The sequence below is a fragment of the Ochotona curzoniae genome, unplaced genomic scaffold, assembly GCF_017591425.1.
Source record: "Ochotona curzoniae isolate NIBS_2020 unplaced genomic scaffold, NIBS_Ocur_1.0 contig_883, whole genome shotgun sequence".
NCBI lineage: Eukaryota > Metazoa > Chordata > Mammalia > Lagomorpha > Ochotonidae > Ochotona > Ochotona curzoniae.
The window spans coordinates 54,394,573-54,412,702 of NW_024466599.1; the positions used below are offsets into that span (position 1 = coordinate 54,394,573).

Consider the following 18,130-nt stretch of genomic DNA (forward strand, 5'->3'; position numbering starts at 1 on the left):
TTTCACAAACACAGTAAATGTACTGGAATTATTTTCGTTTGTTTGCTTCATTTTTCCATGTTCTCAATGGACTTTTATTTTATCCCTGCAAAGATTCTGGAGAAGAAGGAAGGCCTGTTCCGAAAGCACATGATGGGAAAGCGAGTCGACTACGCGGCCCGTTCCGTCATCTGCCCAGACATGTACATCAATACCAACGAGATTGGAATTCCCATGGTATGTGTCAGGGCAGGCCGGCGAGGGGGATGCTCATTGGCTACTGGTGTGGGTGGCAGATGGAGGGTGCCATTGAGGGGCCCTGGAGAGGGTGTCCGGTAACTTGTGGTGCCTGAAGTGCCAATGGCTTCTGCTTACTCCTGAATGGCCCATGTGACTTGAATAGCCTGGCTGTGTGTCGCTGCCTGCCGGGCCTTCAGATATCTGCTTCCCACACTCTCTGGGACCTCAGGGAACTCTGCACAAGGCTCTGTCTGTCTCTGTTCTCCTGTCTGCCTCCTGTCTGACTTGGCCTAGACTTTGAACTTGCCTTATCAGAGTGAACATGTGACAGGAGAGGAAGAAGCCAGAGGGATGGCAGTCCTGTTTTGGCTCAGGAACATGTGCCGTGGTTATCTGAAGGAAGAAGGGGAGAGCGAGCCCCGGAAGGGAAGTGTGTATTGCCCATCACCCCGTGTGCCCAGCAGTGCCCGCTGTGGGCATCAGCTTTCTCTTAATAGTGCCCATGCAGTGTAGGCTGCGCTGCCCGTTAGCCTTGATCAGCTCTGCTTGCAGTGGGTGTGAGGACAGACATGTGAAGAAGGAGAGTCATTTCCTCACACACCCAGGCAGCAGGGCCATCATGGCCTGGGGCTGTTAGCCACAAGGTGGTTAGGAAGAACAGAAATGATTCAACTGCCTCTCAGCCCCCCGTGGTGTAGTCTGCCTTGGCCATGTAGCCCTGGGCTGAAGTGGGGCTTCTGCAGTGAGCTAGAGACCCAGAGATGGGCCCGGCATGCCAGTATTCCTCTTGAAGGTAAAGCTGAAATCCAGCGAGAGAGAGACAAAGAGGAAATGAATAAAATGTATAGCTATCTTGTCAAATGCTGGCTGGCACTGTGGCTCAGCAGACTAATCCTTCTGCAAGTGCTAGCATCCCACAGGGGCACCAGTTCATGTACCAGCTGCTCCACTTTTCACCTAGTTCCTGACTTATGGCTGGGAAAGTGGTAGAGGATGACCCTCAGGCCTTAGAACCCTGCAGCCATGGGGGTGTGGGGGAGACCTGGAGGAGGTGTCTGGCTCCTGGCTTCAGGTTGGTTCAGCTTTAGCTGTTGGCAGCCATTTGGGGAACAAACGAGTGGATGGAAGATCTTTCTCTGTGTAAATCTGCTTTTCCAATAAAAATAAAATAAGTCTTTAAGAAGAAGAAGAAAAAAGCCCACCACGTTAGATGTGAAAGAGCTGGAGAAAGCGCGTGTTACGGCGTACCAGGTGAAATGCTGCTTAGGACACCTGCGTTGCTGATCGTGAGTGCTTGGTTCAATCCCTGGCCACTCCACTTCCCACCCACCTTGCTGCTTTGTGCTGTCCTGAGAGGCAGCAGACAACGGCTCAGGTGCTTGAATCCCTCGCTGCTATCTAACATGGGGGACCCAGATGGAGGTCTGGGTTCCTGGCTTTGGCCCGGCTCAGCCGCAGCTCTGTGGGCACTTGGGGCATGAACCTTATTAAGTGCCATAGCCTTTGCAAGCATTTTGAAACCTCAGCAATCTGTGATACTTAGTAGCTCAGAAACTCACTGACTTGGGAAACTCATTTTTCCTTGGGAAGGTAGATCTTTCCCCCCTCTCGGGAACTTTTTTAAAAATAATTTCTTGAAAGATTTATTTATTTATTTATTAGAAGGTCAGATTTACAGAGAGAAGGAGAAACAAAGGGAAAGATCTTCTGTCTGCTGGTTCACTCCCCAAGTGGCCACAAAGGCTGGAGCTGCGCCTATCCAAAGCCAGGAGCCAGAAGCCTCCCCTGGGTCTCCCACACAGGTGCAGGGTCTCAAAGCTTTAAGCCGTCCTCTACTGCTTTCTCAGGCCACATGTCGGGAACTGGTGGGAAATGGAGCAACCTGATTGCAAACTGGTGCCCACATGGGATCCCGGCACTTGCAAGGCAAGGACTTAATCTAACTAGGCTACCGTTCTGGGTCCAATTACTTGCTATATTGTGGCCCACCACCAGCAAAGCCCTGTGCATTTTCTCATCTGTCAGAAATGCTGCCTTGCCAGTAGTGGATACCATCACTGGGTTGCAAGTTTTTGCTCTACCTCTGGCTTCTGGCAGATCTGTGGTCAGTAGATGTTGGCCAGGATGGAGGAGGGCACAGAGCTGTTTGCCACCTTCCTCAAGTGAGTGTCCCGTGCTATGCTGCCCTTCCTTGGGGACTCTGAGTTTATTGACAGATAAGGAAATAAAGTTTTTGAGTGGTTAAAAAAAATTCTGATGCATCCACTGCGGCACTTCAATTAAGTCTCCTTGGACTGACTGCCGGAAAAGGAGACCTACTTTCTGGTCCCTTAGGGAGTGAGTCTGGCACAGTGGCTCCGAGGAGGAGTCAGACAGGGTATGCTTTTCTCACTGGAGGGCTTTTCTTGGCCCCGACAGCTCCTGCACATCTTGGAGGGCTGGGGAGTCACACAGCTTGCGTTCCTACAACAGAGCCTGTGGTCCTGTGGCCTTTTCATGCCCACTCTGAATTTCTGTGTGTGTTCCCTATTTGCAGGTGTTTGCCACCAAGCTGACTTACCCTCAGCCAGTGACTCCCTGGAACGTTCAGGAATTGAGGCAAGCAGTCATCAACGGCCCCAATGTGCACCCCGGAGCCTCCATGGTCATCAACGAGGACGGCAGCCGCACAGCCTTGAGTGCAGCAGACGTGACCCAGCGTGAGGCCGTGGCCAAGCAGCTCCTGACACCAGCTACAGGGGCACCTAAACCGCAGGGGACAAAAATTGTGAGTGGTGGGCAGTGCTGGCTGACTTCCCTATACTGCTAAGGATCCAGTGGGCACTGACCTACTAGGGAGGTTGTGTAAGCTATTCCCGCACTTCCCAAGAGGCAGCTCCTCTGCACCCATGGGTGGCCCCTGCATGCTTGGAGTGCTCGCCCTGTCTCCCTAGCCAGAGTCTGTACTGGAAAGACAAGTGGGTGTGGCTGTGAGCCAGTGAAACTTCATTTTAAGTGAGACCAGGTGACTAGCTGATGGAACGTAGTTTATCATGCCCATGCCCAAAACCCGTGTCAGGTGTTCCTAGGTGTTCCACCCACATACACACCAGCATTCACCCTTATCTGTCCACCCCTTGTCCATTGTGCTGTGCTGGCCCTGTGTGTACCCCCAAGTCTCTACTCTTAAGTTCCTTTGCCTCTTGAGTTCAAGGTGGGGTGTGCCCTGCTCACCACTCTCCCCAGCACCAGCACTTGGGACATCTTTAATCTGTGGACCCAGGAGGAAATGTGGGAGTCTCTGCAATGTGAGGGTAGGTTGGACTTGACAGAGTGGCCTAGGGGCAAAGACAGGCAGGGATGCTGTGACAACAACAAGAAAAGTGGTTCTTAATTGGAATGGGGCTAAGGGAGAGGGGTAAGTGATGAGAGCTGACTTTATTTTCCGTGGTCTTTTTTCTTTCTTTTTTAAGATTTATTTTTGTTGAAAGGTCAGATATACAGAGAGGAGGAAAAACAGAGAGGAAGATTTTCTGTCCGTTTATTCACCCCACAAGTGGCTGAAACAGCCAGAGCTTAGCCAATCCAAAACCAGGAGCCAAGAGCTTCTTCTGGGTCTCCCATGTGGGTACAAGCTCCCAAGGCCTTGGGCCATTCTCTCCTACCTTCCCAGGGAGCTGGATGGGAAGTGGGGGCGCTGGGATTAGAACCAGCGTCCACAGGGGATTCTGGCACGTGCAAGACAAGGGCTTTAGCCACTAGGCCATCACGCCAGGCATTTTCCATGATTTTAATAGAGGTGTGCATGACACGCACACCTGACCTAAGGGCACACAGGCTTACTTGGCACAGACTTGTTCATGTGTTGCACATGGATGAGGGGAGGTCCGAAGAGCAGAGGGAGAAGACCAGGCCCGGTCAAGGTGAACTGCACATTAGGTGAGGAGGGGAAAGGATGTGTTCCCCGTGAGGTGGGAAAGTTCTGCTCTTTCCCCTGGGCCTGGTAAAAAAAAAAAGGAGGAAATGGTCGGACCACTAAGCTCATTTTTCCGCCCAGCGTCTGCCAGCAGCAGGCCTCTGGCCCCAGGCCTCCCTCTGGACATTGTGACCCGGGCACTGGGACACACTAATTTTCACCGTGGTGTTTATTTAAAGACAAGAGAAAGGAAGGGCTTTGGGTTTGGCTTGGCAGGGGGAGCACCCTGGGCTCCAGGGCTTCTGTTTGCATTGGCCAGTGCCTGCCTGCTCAGTTCACGGACCTCCCAGCTGTGGCAAGTTTGCTTACGCTCAGCATGTCTCCCATTTGCCAGGCTTGAGTCTTAGGCCCAGCCAGGGTTTTGGGGCCTAGGCCACAGGTCAGAGCAGTTTTCTCCCTTGAGAGGCTAAAGAAAGAAGACCTCGGGCTGCGTGACGTAGACACACAGGGGCAGACATTCATGGGAATCCTCGGAGTTCAGGTCTCCTTGGAGAAGTGGCACTTGGCAATGGGGAGGGCTGGGTTCAAGGTCCTCGGGGGCAGAAAGGCTTGAGTGCATGCTAGGTGCTTGTGAGGCCTGCCTGGTGGGATTTGAGGGTCTCACTACCTGCTTTCTAGAACCAGAGGAAACTGGAGAATGCATAGAGGGTGATTGAGACATCCTTAAAAAAGGGAAAGATTTATGTATTTATTTGAAAGAGGGAAAAGAAGAGAGTTCCCATTCCCTGCTCCACTCCCTAACTGGCTCCAATGGCCAGGTCTAGGCGAGGCCAAAATCAGAAGCTTGGATCTTTATTCCAGGCACTTGGGCCATCTTTTGCAGTTTTCCTAGGCACATTACCAAGGAGCTGGATCAGAAGTGGAGCAGCTGGGACTTGAACCAGTGCCTGTATGGAATGCCAGGGCTACAGGCAACAACTTAAGCCATTATACATCGGTGCTGGCCCCAAGACATCTCTTAATGACCTTTAGCTCTCCTTTTTTTTTTTTTTTTTTAACCAAACTGTTGATTCAACTTCCTGGCCATTTGTTTACTCCCAACTTGTTGTCTCCTGTTTACATAGAGAATATTATGTAGCACTGGGTAATACCAAGCGTCCCTGTCTGTTTAGGGGGATACTCAGAATGCTGAAGGTAATGGTTACCTTCATGCATTTGTTTTTATAAAGCATCATTCACTAGAAAGCCCAGGAGTTAACATAAGACAAAGTGTTAATGAGCCTGAACGGCAGCTTCGTGAGAGAAGCCTTCTGTCCGAAGGTTATGACCCAGCCAAGTGTACAGAGTGAGGAGAATCCACCCACAGTGGTAACTGAGGGTGAAATGATGTGTGACTTCTCTGTTCTGCTCTTGGTCTACATCTTCTGTCTTGCCCTACATTGAACATATCCTTGTACATTTGTCCTTGCTTTGTTTAAAAAAGTCTTACAGAAGTAAAATGTACATTTACGCTTCTAAAGTGAACAGTTCTAAGATGAATACAGTGGAAGGCGTTTCCCTGCTTGTGCTTCCTCACGGCCTCGTGCTCCTGAGGAAACCACGACAAGAGCTCAATGAGCCTCCAGCCGCCCTGTGTCCCTAGCCGCACACATTTACAGGTTTGAATTGGGGTCTGGAATCACACAGAGAGGGCCCTGCCATCTGCTGGTTTACTCCTGCAAATGCCTGTGAAGGCCAGGACTGGGCTGGGACTAAGCTCAGAAGTGGGAACTCAATCCAGGTCTCTTGCTTGGCTGACTGGGACCCATCACCTGCTACCTCCCAGATCTGCAATAGCAGGATGTCAGAAGCCAGAGCCAGGAATCAGACCCAGACTCTCCTGTGGGACACTTGCTGGTACTTGTTTCTTAAAGATTTATTTATTTACCTGAAAGTCCAAGTTAGAAGGAGAGGCAGGAAGACGTTTTCCACCTGCTGGTTCACTCCTCAAGTGGCTGCAACCAGCAGAGCCGGGCCAAGGGGAAGCCAGGAGCTTCCCCTAGGTCTCCCTCATGGGTGGCAGGAGCCCAAACAGGTGGGCCATCTTCCACTGCTTTTCCTTGGCCGTTAATGGTTAGCAGGAGTGGAAGTGGAACAGTTGGGACATGAACTGACAACTGTATTGGATGTGAATCTTGCAGGCTGTGGCTTAACTAGCTGCACAAGCCCCAGATTAGTGAGTCTGAACTGCTTGTCAACCACTAAGACAAATGCCAAAGCCTGATTTTTACATTGGGCCCTATATTGCTTTACACTTTGTCATCTTACATGTCCCTTGGATTTCTTTTTTCCTCTCCTGCCTGCTGCCTTCAGTTCAGGATGAGTGTGTACACTCTGGGGATATCGTGTGAGAAATGCACTGTTAGGTAGTTTGGTCATGCAGATGTCATAGTGTTTACTTGCACAAACTAAGGTGGCCAGGACAACTAATGTCATCTGCCATACATGGTCTGTTGCAGACAAAAACATTGTTCTATGATGCCTGACTGTGTTTGATTTAGCCTTCACTGCATCGTATTCCATAGTAGAGCTAAACTAAGAGTTGTATTCCGTGTGTGGGACAGAAGCCACGGGAGGCCAAGCTGAGGCGAATCTTGGAAGGAGCAGTGCGGTGGCTGGAGTTCACACTAATCACCTGCCTGTTTTCCACTCTGCCTCCAGGTGTGCCGGCATGTGAAGAATGGGGACATCCTCCTACTGAATCGGCAGCCCACCTTGCACAGACCCTCCATCCAGGCCCACCGTGCCCGCATCCTGCCTGCAGAAAAAGTCCTGCGGCTCCATTATGCCAACTGCAAGGCCTATAATGCTGACTTTGACGGAGATGAGATGAATGCCCACTTCCCTCAGAGTGAGCTGGGCCGGGCTGAGGCCTACGTCCTGGCCTGCACTGATCAGCAGTACCTCGTCCCCAAGGTGAGGCTAACCATGAGGTCTGTCTATGTTCATCTCTGGTATGGCACAGCACCTTGAACCTGGGCCTTCCCCAGTTCCTGAGGTTAGTGAGCAGCTCCAAGGCAGGGACTCATGGAATAGGTGATCCTGGTTTCTTGAAGGTGGAGTTTTCAGTCTCCTTGTTGCTCTCTGGCAGGGAAAGCTTCTGTCTTACCGAGTCTTAACACGTATGAAGTCAGGGGAGAAAGTGCGATGGCCATTCCAGAAGGCCAAGAAAGTACATCCCAGAAAGTTGAGCAGCTGTGCTGTGAGTCTCATCTGATTGACTAACATTTGGAGTCTGCAGCCTTCTAGCCCCTGGGGTCCATCCTAACATCCCAGCTGTGACGGTTACCATGGTGACTTCAGTCCTTTGGCTTCCTGCAAAGCATGAGTTTTCAGAGACTCAGATGAGACCCACCCCACAGCTCCGACAGATAACTTCTCCTTGATTCCCTTTCTTTGATGTCAACCCTCAAGGGCAGCTGCATGTGGCTGTGACTGTCCAGGGACACGCAGGCAGGATGTAACTTTCTCCCGTGATTTCTGACCATTCCATTTAGTGGCAGAGTCCTGAGTCTGCGTGTGCTTATGGAAAGAAAGTGAAGCTGCAGGAAAGAGGTGGAGTATGCTCTAATTTCCACTTTCCCCTCACCCTCCACTCAAAAGCCTTTGAGGTGATAAGCTGTTTGCATCCAGTGATTCACAGTTACATGTCAATTACCACTCACCTTTTTAAATGCCAGGTGCTAGACAAAGCCCTTCAGAAGATTCTTGCTTCACCTTCCGCTTCATCCTTGGAGGCAGGTGCTACTGAAGTCCACATTTTCACATTCACTCAAAGAATTGGCGTAACTTCCCCAAGGGCACCCAGCTGAGAAATAGGAGGAAGGACAAAGAGTTCTCAGATCTTTTGAGGGTTGGTTCTGCACAGAGTCCTGTACACACAGAGCTCAGGGTTGCTAGTAGGTAACCGGTGCTGGTGAGAATCCTGTGCTATTTGCAACTTCACTTCCCCCATCAGCCATCTGCCACCTGCAGGGAGCGGACAGTGTAGGTTCAGGCATGCTGACCTCTCTCCACTTGGTTTTGCACTTGCACGGCCCAGTTGTTTAACTTCTCCTTCTCGCCCTGCTAAGTTGACTAGCAAAGGAACTAAAAGCTGAAAGAAGTTTCATTCAGATCATTCGGAGAAGTGAAAAAAATAATTCTACTAGTAAGGAAATGGGTTTTTTGTCTTCTCAGGTAATAGCAGCTTTGGTAGTCAAAGCCATAAAAGCTATTATTTTTGAGTAGGCCAGGCCTCGGAGTTCACAAGGATTCCGTTACTGAGTCTTTACAACCGACCTCAGTGGTAGCTGTGATGTTCGGCTGAAGAGTAGCCAGTAGTGAGGCCCAAACTTAAACCAACTCTGAAGCCGATGTGCTTAGCCACAAGAGTTCTCAGCTCCTGTTGACAAGAGGGGTCAGAGAGGGCAGATGACAGGAAGTGGCTGCTTGAGACCGCTGCAACTCAGATTCCTAGAGAGCCCCACCAGGAGCTGCAGGTGCTTTGGGGCAGAGTGACCTGTGAGCGTTAGCTTTGTGGGAAGCTGAGGTACTCCGAACTCTACAGAGCAGTGACCTTCAATATTCTGATTTTGATTTTGATTGAATAAAATACAAAGTAATATGAGGCTTCATAGTTGCATCATGTACTACAGAGGGCAGATCCATTGACTTCGAAATGAGCCATGACATGTGTTCACATAATGTAGGAAATAAGTTCACATCAATAATTTTTTAAAAATTTAAATTCAGTAGCATTTTTTATTTGAAAGGTGGAATAAAGAGACTGACAGAGGTCCCCCTCTCTGCTGGTTCATTCCCCAAAGCACCTGCAGCATCTAAGCCAGGCCAAACCCCATCTGAGTCTCCCACATAGGTGGTGGAGACCCATGAATTTCAGCCACTGTCTGCCATCCTCCAAGGCACATGTCAGCAGGAACCTGGGGCAGAAGCCAGATATGAGATGGCATCCCAAGCGGCTTCTTAACTACTCTGCCAAACACCTGCCCCTGATTTCTTAAAAAGTAAACTTAAACAGAATGACCTGAGGAGTCACTTCATTTTTAGTTGATTTTTTTTTTTTGGTCAGGGATAAAAAGCCTTGGACTCTAGATAAACTTTATTTAGTCATTAGTGTAAATGTTACGAGAAATGATAAACTTTTTTTTCACCGGTGGCTATAAAAATGCAGCATGATCTTGGCAGCCAAGTCTAAAGAGAATAGGGTTGGTTTAGTTGAACTTGGTAAACCACTTTTTGAGGGTCACTTTGGCTAGTCTATCTTTATTTCCCTTTCCTTCCCTGTCTCTTGTTCATTTGTGTATTCTTTTTTATTTCTATTCCTTCACTAACTATACTTCTGGATTATTGGTTGCTTTTACTAGGGAGAGTTTTGTGTTGATTTCTGAACTAAAAGCATGAGATGAGTAGAGTTTCAGCTATTTCTTTTCCAAGGAAAAAAAATAAACTTTTAACTTACATGAGTTTTTTTTTATGTGTTTATTTTTTCCTTCTGTTTATTTTATTTGTTGGGAGCCAAAGCTTTGAGGAAAGTTCTTTTTTTTTTTTTAACAGGCTTGCAACATAGTTTCCTGACTTTTATGTAGTCAGCTACAAAATCCAAGTCATTGAATTCCCTGTTCTCTTAGTGTCCAGACCAAAGACATCAATATAATGTCATTTTGTTGCAAGGGTAAGCAAGCTAGGATAGCTGACAGTTTTCTGGAGTTTTAATTCAAGAGATGTTCCTTCTGATCCCAAGGTGGATTTGGGAGACTGAATTGGTAAATGTAGATGCTCAATAATTGCTTTCATCAGCATTCCAACCTAGAATTCAAGTGGTTATTGCATTGAAAGCAGTATTGCCATTGAAGTAATTTTCTAGGTGTGAGAAAATCTTGACAGAAAGAAGAGAAGGCACCAAACATATCATATAACTTGTAATTAAGTTCTTCAAGGAAAGAGAACAGCAACAACAAAAAATGTATCTGTCTCCAAAGACTGTGGGATGAGTCAAACACAGAATATTGGTTTGGGTTCCCCTCCACCCAACCTCACCCCTCAAGTCAAAGCCAACAGTCTTTAGCCCAGGGTGCAATGTGCAATTTTTTAGTCGCTCGGAGCCTTTGTAAGAGCTATGGGCCCCATCTGACCCTGTCTGCTGCCCATGGCACTTTTTCAACCCGTCTGTCGTAAGCATCTTGGAGTTTACTTAACAGGGCCCATTGCTGTAGTATTTAGACTATCTGAAAAGGACCCTTTTTAGCCTTTGAGTTAGTCTGTGTGGTTTAATTCCTGGCTGTTCTCCATGGCTGTATTTGTCAGTTCCCTGACCCTGGATTTTGAAACAGGGTCCTAATTGCAGCTTGTTTCGACCAAGTAATTGGAGGCTAACAATCTTAGATCCATAGCTCAGGTTTTCTTCAAATTCCTGTAACAGTGGAAATGTTTGCAAAGCCTACTTTTATTCTTTTTTAAAGATTTATTTTATTGATTGATTATTGGAAAGAGAGAAGGAGATACAGAAAGATCTTCTGTCTTCTGGTTCACTTCTCAAGTGGCTGTAACAACCAGAGTTGAGCCAATCCTAAGCCAGGATCCAGAAGCTTCCTCTAGGTCGCCCACACAGGTGCAGGGTTCCAAGGCCTTGGACTTTCCTCTACTGTTTTCCCAGGCCACAAACAGGGAACTGGATGGAAAGTATAGGTGACAGGACATGGAACTGATGTCCACATGGGATTCCAGGAGATGCAAAGCAAGGATTTAGCCACTAGGCCATCACACCAAGCCCTGCAACACCTGCTGCTTAGAGATATCAGAGAGTGTAGCTGTTCTGACTTTAGTGAACCTGGTCTTGCCATGCACACAGACAGCTAAGATCTAGGAAGCTGTGGATATATCTAACCAAGATGACTATAAGTCACCATCAAGGTTACTATGAAAGCCTTTGTTTGAGCATCTGGTAGATACCAACCTTCATGATCGGGCCCCCATGAGCCATGTGCTGTGTTGTACAGCAATACTACTGATGCTATCCCATCCTGTGATTTTCTGCATGACAGCTTAAAATGCTTTGTATTAAGTGGATTTATCCAGTCATTTTGTTTACCATCTAGCTCTTCTTCCCCATGGAGAACCATGGCTGTTTTGCTTGGCTAGAGTAAGCCAAAGGTATCCCCAGCACCTCGGCATACAGTAAGCTCTCAATAAATATTTGCTGAATGGATGACTGATTTATAGGAGAACCGGGCCAGAAATGTGTGAAAAATACTAAAGCATAAAACCAAAGTATAAAAACAAGAACACAACTAACATTAACCAGACCAAATTTGTGCGTAAATGCCAAAAATACACTGGAGTAACTAGAACCAGATGACATTAAGCAGAGAAAGCTCTGGGAGCTGGCTAGGTTGAAAGCAGTCTTGATACAGGACAGTGGGCCAGTGACAGAAGTAGATACTGATAGAAGCCCTAGCCGTGCAATGCAGGAGGCAGTGAGCCCCCAGGTGCAGGCCTTAGTGATGACATAGTCAAAACAACACAGGGATTACAGGGAGGGCTGCCGCTCCAAGTTGGCTTCCAAGCAGGTGATTAGCAGTTAGAGTTTTACTCAAAATTTATCTTTGCTCATTTATTTATTTGTTTGTTTATTTATTTTATCTGTTTTGGTTTGTAGGATGGCCAGCCCTTGGCAGGATTGATCCAGGATCACATGGTTTCGGGTGCAAACATGACTATCCGGGGTTGCTTTTTCACCCGGGAACAGTATATGGAGCTGGTATACCGAGGACTCACAGACAAAGTTGGACGTGTGAAGCTCTTGTCTCCTGCCATTTGGAAGCCCTTTCCTCTGTGGACAGGAAAGCAGGTAATTGGGAGAAAATACCCAGTATATGTTTAAAAAAAAAAAAAAGGCAGGCAAAAATTTTAATTCCCAGGAAAACCCATGCCAGAGATAGAAAAGTAGCAGATCAAGACATAGTCTGACTTTCCCTGTGCCTGAGCGTTGTGGTGTCAAGGGAGTGTCATCAAAGAATAGGTTATATGGTTTCTTTCCTTTGCTTCTGGCTTAGACTTGGTGTCCATAGAATCCCAGTATGATGGTGATGAACAGTGGTGGTGACAGCAGCAGTGGTAGTAGCTATCTGCTGGGGAGAACCAAGTATTTTCCCGAGTGCATTCCATCTGTTATCCGTTTAGTCTTTACCACTAACCTGTAATTCTGACACCATGGTATGGCCCTTTAAGAGACAACAACATTTCTCAGACTTAGCAAAGTTAATTTACCTGCCCAAGACTGTAGGAAACAAAATTGTGATTCAAACCCTGGGTTTTTCCAGCTCCCAGTGTATCACACCTTCTCAAAATAACCAGGTAATATTATGCATAGTGATCAAATAATGAGATAACTTAAAAGACAGTCTCCACTGCTGGGTGAACCTCCCACTGTCCATTGTAGGAGGCAACTTCTAATTGATTATGTAATGTTGGTTCAGCCCTTCTGAAAAAGAAGCTCTTGTTACTGATCTCTTTCAGCTCTACCGCTCCTCAAGTCTACTGACCTGGCTTTCATTTGTTACGCCAACCTTGCATTCCTGGGATTAATGTTACTTGGTTATGCAACTTGGCTCTTTTTGTATGTTATTTAGTTCAACTCACTGGCTTAGAATGTCTTTGCCTTTATGTTTGTGAGGCTGTTGGTCCATAGTTGTCTGGTTTGGGTGGCAGAATAGTGCTGGTCTCATGCCTTAAGTATTTCCTCTTGTGTCGTGGTTTTATGTCCATGTAGTATTAATACTGGTTTTTTTTTTCCTTAAATGTGTGATAGAATGTGGCATTGGTGGCATCTGTGGTTTCTTTGTGGTATTTGTGCAGTGGATTGAATGTGTTCCTTGGAACTTGTGTGATTAAAACTTGATTCCTATTGTGATAGTATCAACAGACTTTAAGATGTGGTGAGCCCGTGAGGGCTCTTTCCCTGTGAAGGAGTGAATGCAGTGACTGCGAGAGTAGATTTTTTATTCTGGGATCAGGCTCATTAAAAAAATGATGAGTTTTGCTTGTTCTTAGTCTCTGTCTCTCACCCTGTCTTTGCTCTTTCAACTTGAGGATGATGTACCAAGAGAACTCACCAGATGCCAGCCTATCAGTCTTGGACTTGTGGCTCTGGTACTGCGAGAAAATAAATTAACCCATCCAAGTTATTTTATTACAATACCGCAAAATGCACAAATGCATAGACTTAGGACTATTAAGATTTATCTATTGAACAAGCTTCAGTAGTTTCTGTTTTCCAAGGAACTTGTCCGCTTCATCTAAGTTGTTGAGTTGACAGGCACTGTTCATTGTGCTCCTTTACTGTCCCTTTCTGTGTGGAACCTGTCTCACCCTTGACTTTGGTGATTGTGCCTTTTCCTGACCAGTTTGTCATTGATTGCTGTTTTCTATTTTTATTGATTTCTCTTAGTGCTTCTTTTATTTTTGCTTTTTTGCTAGTTACTTATGACTAAAGCTTATAAAGTCATTGACTTGAGATCTATTTCATAGGCATTTGATATATGAATTTCCCTCCTAAGTTCTCCTTAAATTCTACCCCACAAATTAAATGTATTTTCATCTTCATGCATTTCAGAATGCTTTTTAATTTCCCTTTTTGATTACATATATTTAAAATGTTATTTATTTTTATTGAAAAGTCAGATTTACACAGAGAAGGAAAAGCAGAAAGATCTTCCATCTATTGATTCACTCCCCAAATGGCTGCAAAGGCCAGAGCTGACCTGATCCGAAGCCAGGAGACAGGAGCTTCTTCTGGGTCTCCCATATGGGTGAAGGGTCCCAAGGCTTTGGGCCATCCTTGACTACTTTCCCAGGCCACAAGCAGGGAGCTGCATGGGAAGTGGGGCAGCTGGGGTACAAACCAGCTCCCATATACTGGATGCTGGTGTTTGAAGGGGGAGCAGCAGCCAGCAGAACCACTGAACTGGGCCCTTAATTATTTTTTTTGATGTATGAATTATTTAGAAATACATTTACTAGTTCCCAAATATTTAGGAATTTTCTGGATTACCCTGCTTGCTGATGTCCTGCTTAATTCTATGGTGCCTGAGTCCTTTTGAATTGGTAGAGATGACTTTGTGGGTTGAAGTGTAATCTGTCTTGCAGAACAATCTGCTGTATGCTTGCTGATCGCTTTCACTGCCTCATGTCAGTGTCTTGAAATAGTCATTTTATGTCTGTGTCTATTCAGATGTGTTTTTATCGCTGTTAATTCTAGTGGGCAGAGAAATCAGGTCCTATTAACCAGAAATGGAAGTGGATTTAATGGACTGGAAGAGAAATTTAAAACCTGTAAGTCAGGACAGTTTAGCTAAGGGATTGGTAAGCTCTCCTCGGTAAAGAGCCAAATGGTGACATGTTGCAGGCTGTAGTCTGTATTACAACTACTAGGCCCCATTGATGTGACACAGTAGGAACCATGGGCAACATACAGATGTGTGAGTGTGCTGCAGTCCAGTTTAGCTTTATTTACAAAAGTAGATTCATAGGCCAGGTTTGGTTTGTAGACTATAATTTGCCAATCCATATTATTTAGTTAGCTTTGTATATTTATCTACTTTATTTTTCCTGTTTATATGTCTTTATTTTAAAAGTCATCCATGTCAAATTATCCTGGAAATCAATGGGTTGTAATTAAGTGCTCATAATTTAATACTGTTCTGTGTAAACATAAGCAGTGTTGTTAAAATTGAACCACATAGTGGACAAAGAATATATATATCTAGAGCCACAAATGTTTTCGCTCCCTTTGATCTAAGGATCACGCAGGAGGAAATTATCTGAAATGTGGGAAAAGCTATTTGAAAGAAATAGCCTGTTACGTCATAGTTTATCATAGTGGAAAATTACAAAAAGATTACTCAACGCTGAACTAAGTAAACTATGGCGAATCCATTTGTTAGTATATAATGGAGATATTGAAAGGATGGTTGTAAGAGGCCATTGTGGCACTCTGGAAAATGCCATAACAGTGTTCAAAGAAGGAAGAAAAAAAACAGTTCTGTGTGCAATCCTGGTTCCAACCATTTAAAGTGTACAAGAGGATAAACTTGGCAAAAAAAAAAAAATCAATATGATAAAATAGTTTTATTCATGTGAAGGATCATTTCTTGCTTCTTTTTGCTATTTCTAGGTTGTAGTGATTATTTTATGACCAAATAAAATCAGCAGATGGATCCGGTTTTTCTCTGTTACTATTGAGGGTTTGTGGGGTTTTTTTGGTTTTTTTTTTTTTTTTGGTGTTTTTCAAAGGGCTAGTGTAAAAAGGGAGGAAGTAACTTCATTCATTTCAATTGGTTGAATACTTCAGTATGGTTCAACAGAGAAAAGCCAAACATAGAACTTAAGCTTGAAAAGTTTCTGTAACTGCCCCCAGAAAATGAAGTCCAACCCTGTTTCTCCAGGTCCTTTCCTGTTCACCTTGAGCCCTTTGCTGTCTTTTCATGAATCAGAGCTTTGATGATCTGTTGACAGAGCATGCACAAGCAGAATTTGCCCGATTGTACATCTCTGATACATAGCTCACTGACTTTCACAAAGTAAATACAGCTTTGAGAACTCAGTCCACAGAGTAGACTAGGACCTCTACCACCAGCAGCCCCAGAACATCCTTCCCAGGCCCCCTGCCACGTTCACCCCTCCCCAAAGGTGGTCGCTCTCCTGATTTCCAACACTAGAGGAAAGTGTTAGCTTTTCTTCTGTGGATCAGGCGGTAAGTCACGTCTTTGTGAGTCACTCATGTGACTGTATATGAGTGATCATTAGTCAGCTTTTCTGTTATTTTATCATTTTAACACATGTATTGCAGTGGGTGTTTTTTAATATATTGTAGTCTATCCTCTGTGTTGCACAACCACTACTATTAATTCCAAAACATTCCCATCATTTCAAAAAGAAACCTTGTACCCATTAGCAGTCAATTTCAATTCTTCTGCCCATTCCAACTACTGTTTTGTTTTGTTTTTTAAGATTTATTTGTTTTTGTTGAAAGGCAGATTTACGAAAAGCTCTTACATCTGCTGATTCACTCCCCAAATAGCCACAGTGGCCGGAGCTGAGCCGATCAAAGCCAGGAGCCAGGAACCTCTTTCAGGTCTCCCATGTGGGCACAGGGTTCCAAGACTTTAAAGCATCATTCACTGCTTTCTCAGACCATAAGCTGGGAGCTGGATTCAAAGCAGCGTAGCCAAGACACAAACTGGCACCCATTTGGGATTCTGGTACTTGTGGGTGGAGGATTAACCTATAGAGCCATCGTGTTGGTCCCCCTCGCTCCAACTAGCTTTATGAATCTGAACTATACATAGGGCTACCATAAGTATGTCTTACATTATATGGCCTTTTGTAACTTCCTTCTTTTTTTTAAGATTTATTCTATTTTTATTACAAAGTCAGATATACAGAGAGGAAGAGAGATAGAGAGGAAGATCTTCCGTCCGATGATTCACTCCCCAAGTGAGCACAACGGGCCATTGCTGTGCCGATCCGAAGCCGGGAGCCAGGAACTACTTCTGAGTCTCCCACACGGGTGCAGGGTCCCAAGGCTTTGGGCCATCCTCCACTGCTTTCCCAGGCCACAAGCAGGGAGCTGGATGGGAAGTGGAGCTGCCAGGATTAGAACCGGTACCCATATGGGATTGCGGCGCGTTCAAGGCGAGGACTTTAGCCGCTAGACCATGCCGCCGGGCCCTGTAACTTCCTTCTTTACCTAATGTAATTTATTTATTTGCCAGGCAGAGAGAGTACCCCCATCTTTTGCATTAACTCCCGAAATGTTCACAATGGTTGGAACTGGACCAGGCCAAAGCCCTGGTTCAGGAACTCGGTGCGAGTCTGCCATGCAGGTGGCAGGGTACAGCTGCTTGAATCGACATGCTGCCTCCCAGATGTGCATTAGCAAGAAGCTAGAAGCAGAAGGAAAGCTAGGATTCAGACCAGGCACTTAATGCAGGCATCTTAACTGCTACACTGTGCATCCAAATTAACACAGATTTTTTTTTTTTAAGATTTATTTATTTAAAGTGCAGAGTAACAGAGAGACACTAAGATCTTCGTCCTGCTGATTCACTCCCCAGAAGCAGGAGGCAATGACTCCATATTTGTCTCCCTGTGGTGGCTGGGCCGTTTGCTGATGCACATAGGCCATCATCTGTAGCTTTCCCAGGTGCTTTGATAGGAAGCTGGGTCAGAAACAGAGTGGCCAGGATGCTTCCTGCTTCTCTGATACAGGATGCAGGCATTCATTGTTTCTGTTGTTTTGTGGTCCTGTCTACATCATGCTGATGCAGACCGTGTTAAAAATCCTAGTGCCGGCTCGGCGTGGTGGCGCAGTGGTTAAGGTCCTCGCCTTGCATGCCCGGGATCCCATATGGGCGCCGGTTCTATCCCGGCAGCCCCGCTTCCCTTCCAGCTCCCTGCCTGTGGCCCGGGAAAGCAGTCCAGGACGGCCCCAAAGCTTTGGGACCCTGCACCCGTGTGAGAGACCTGGAAGAGGCTCCTGGCTTCGGATCGGCATAGTGTCGGCCGTTGTGCTCACTTGGGGAGTGAATCATTGGATGGAAGATCTTCCTCTCTGTCTCTCCTCTCTGTATATCTGCCTTTCCAATAAAAAAATAATAAAAATAAATCTTTATAAAAAAAAATCCTAGTGCCTTTCCTCCCCCACCCCCTGCCCCTACTTTGCTCCTGTTCTCCCTCCTGCTTTATTTTCCTCCAAATCACGGATTCCCCTACCCCCCAAGAATGCAGATTCCAATGAGAGCAAAGTACCTGGCTCATAGTAAGCACCTGGCATGGAACTACCCAGTGAATGAATGAGTCCTGCCTGTATCGTGCAAATAAATGAAAGACACCAGTGGCAGCATCAGGAGCCCCACGGCCTCATGCCTGCCATTGCTTTGCTTCTGTTCTACTACTGCGTGTTCAGAATCTGCTTTT

The 18,130-nt window shown here is 46.1% G+C and overlaps 1 protein-coding gene across 1 annotated transcript in view; it reads left to right on the forward strand.

Annotated features, from left to right (window-relative positions):
* Positions 1 to 18,130, forward strand: part of POLR1A (RNA polymerase I subunit A) — a 63,934-nt gene that overhangs the window by 20,139 nt on the left and 25,665 nt on the right. Inside the window, exons 11-14 of the mRNA XM_040993585.1 lie at positions 94 to 216; positions 2,756 to 2,986; positions 6,815 to 7,069; positions 11,811 to 12,002. Coding sequence (XP_040849519.1) covers positions 94 to 216; positions 2,756 to 2,986; positions 6,815 to 7,069; positions 11,811 to 12,002 — 801 coding nt within the window. The remainder of the gene's footprint in view (positions 1 to 93; positions 217 to 2,755; positions 2,987 to 6,814; positions 7,070 to 11,810; positions 12,003 to 18,130) is intronic.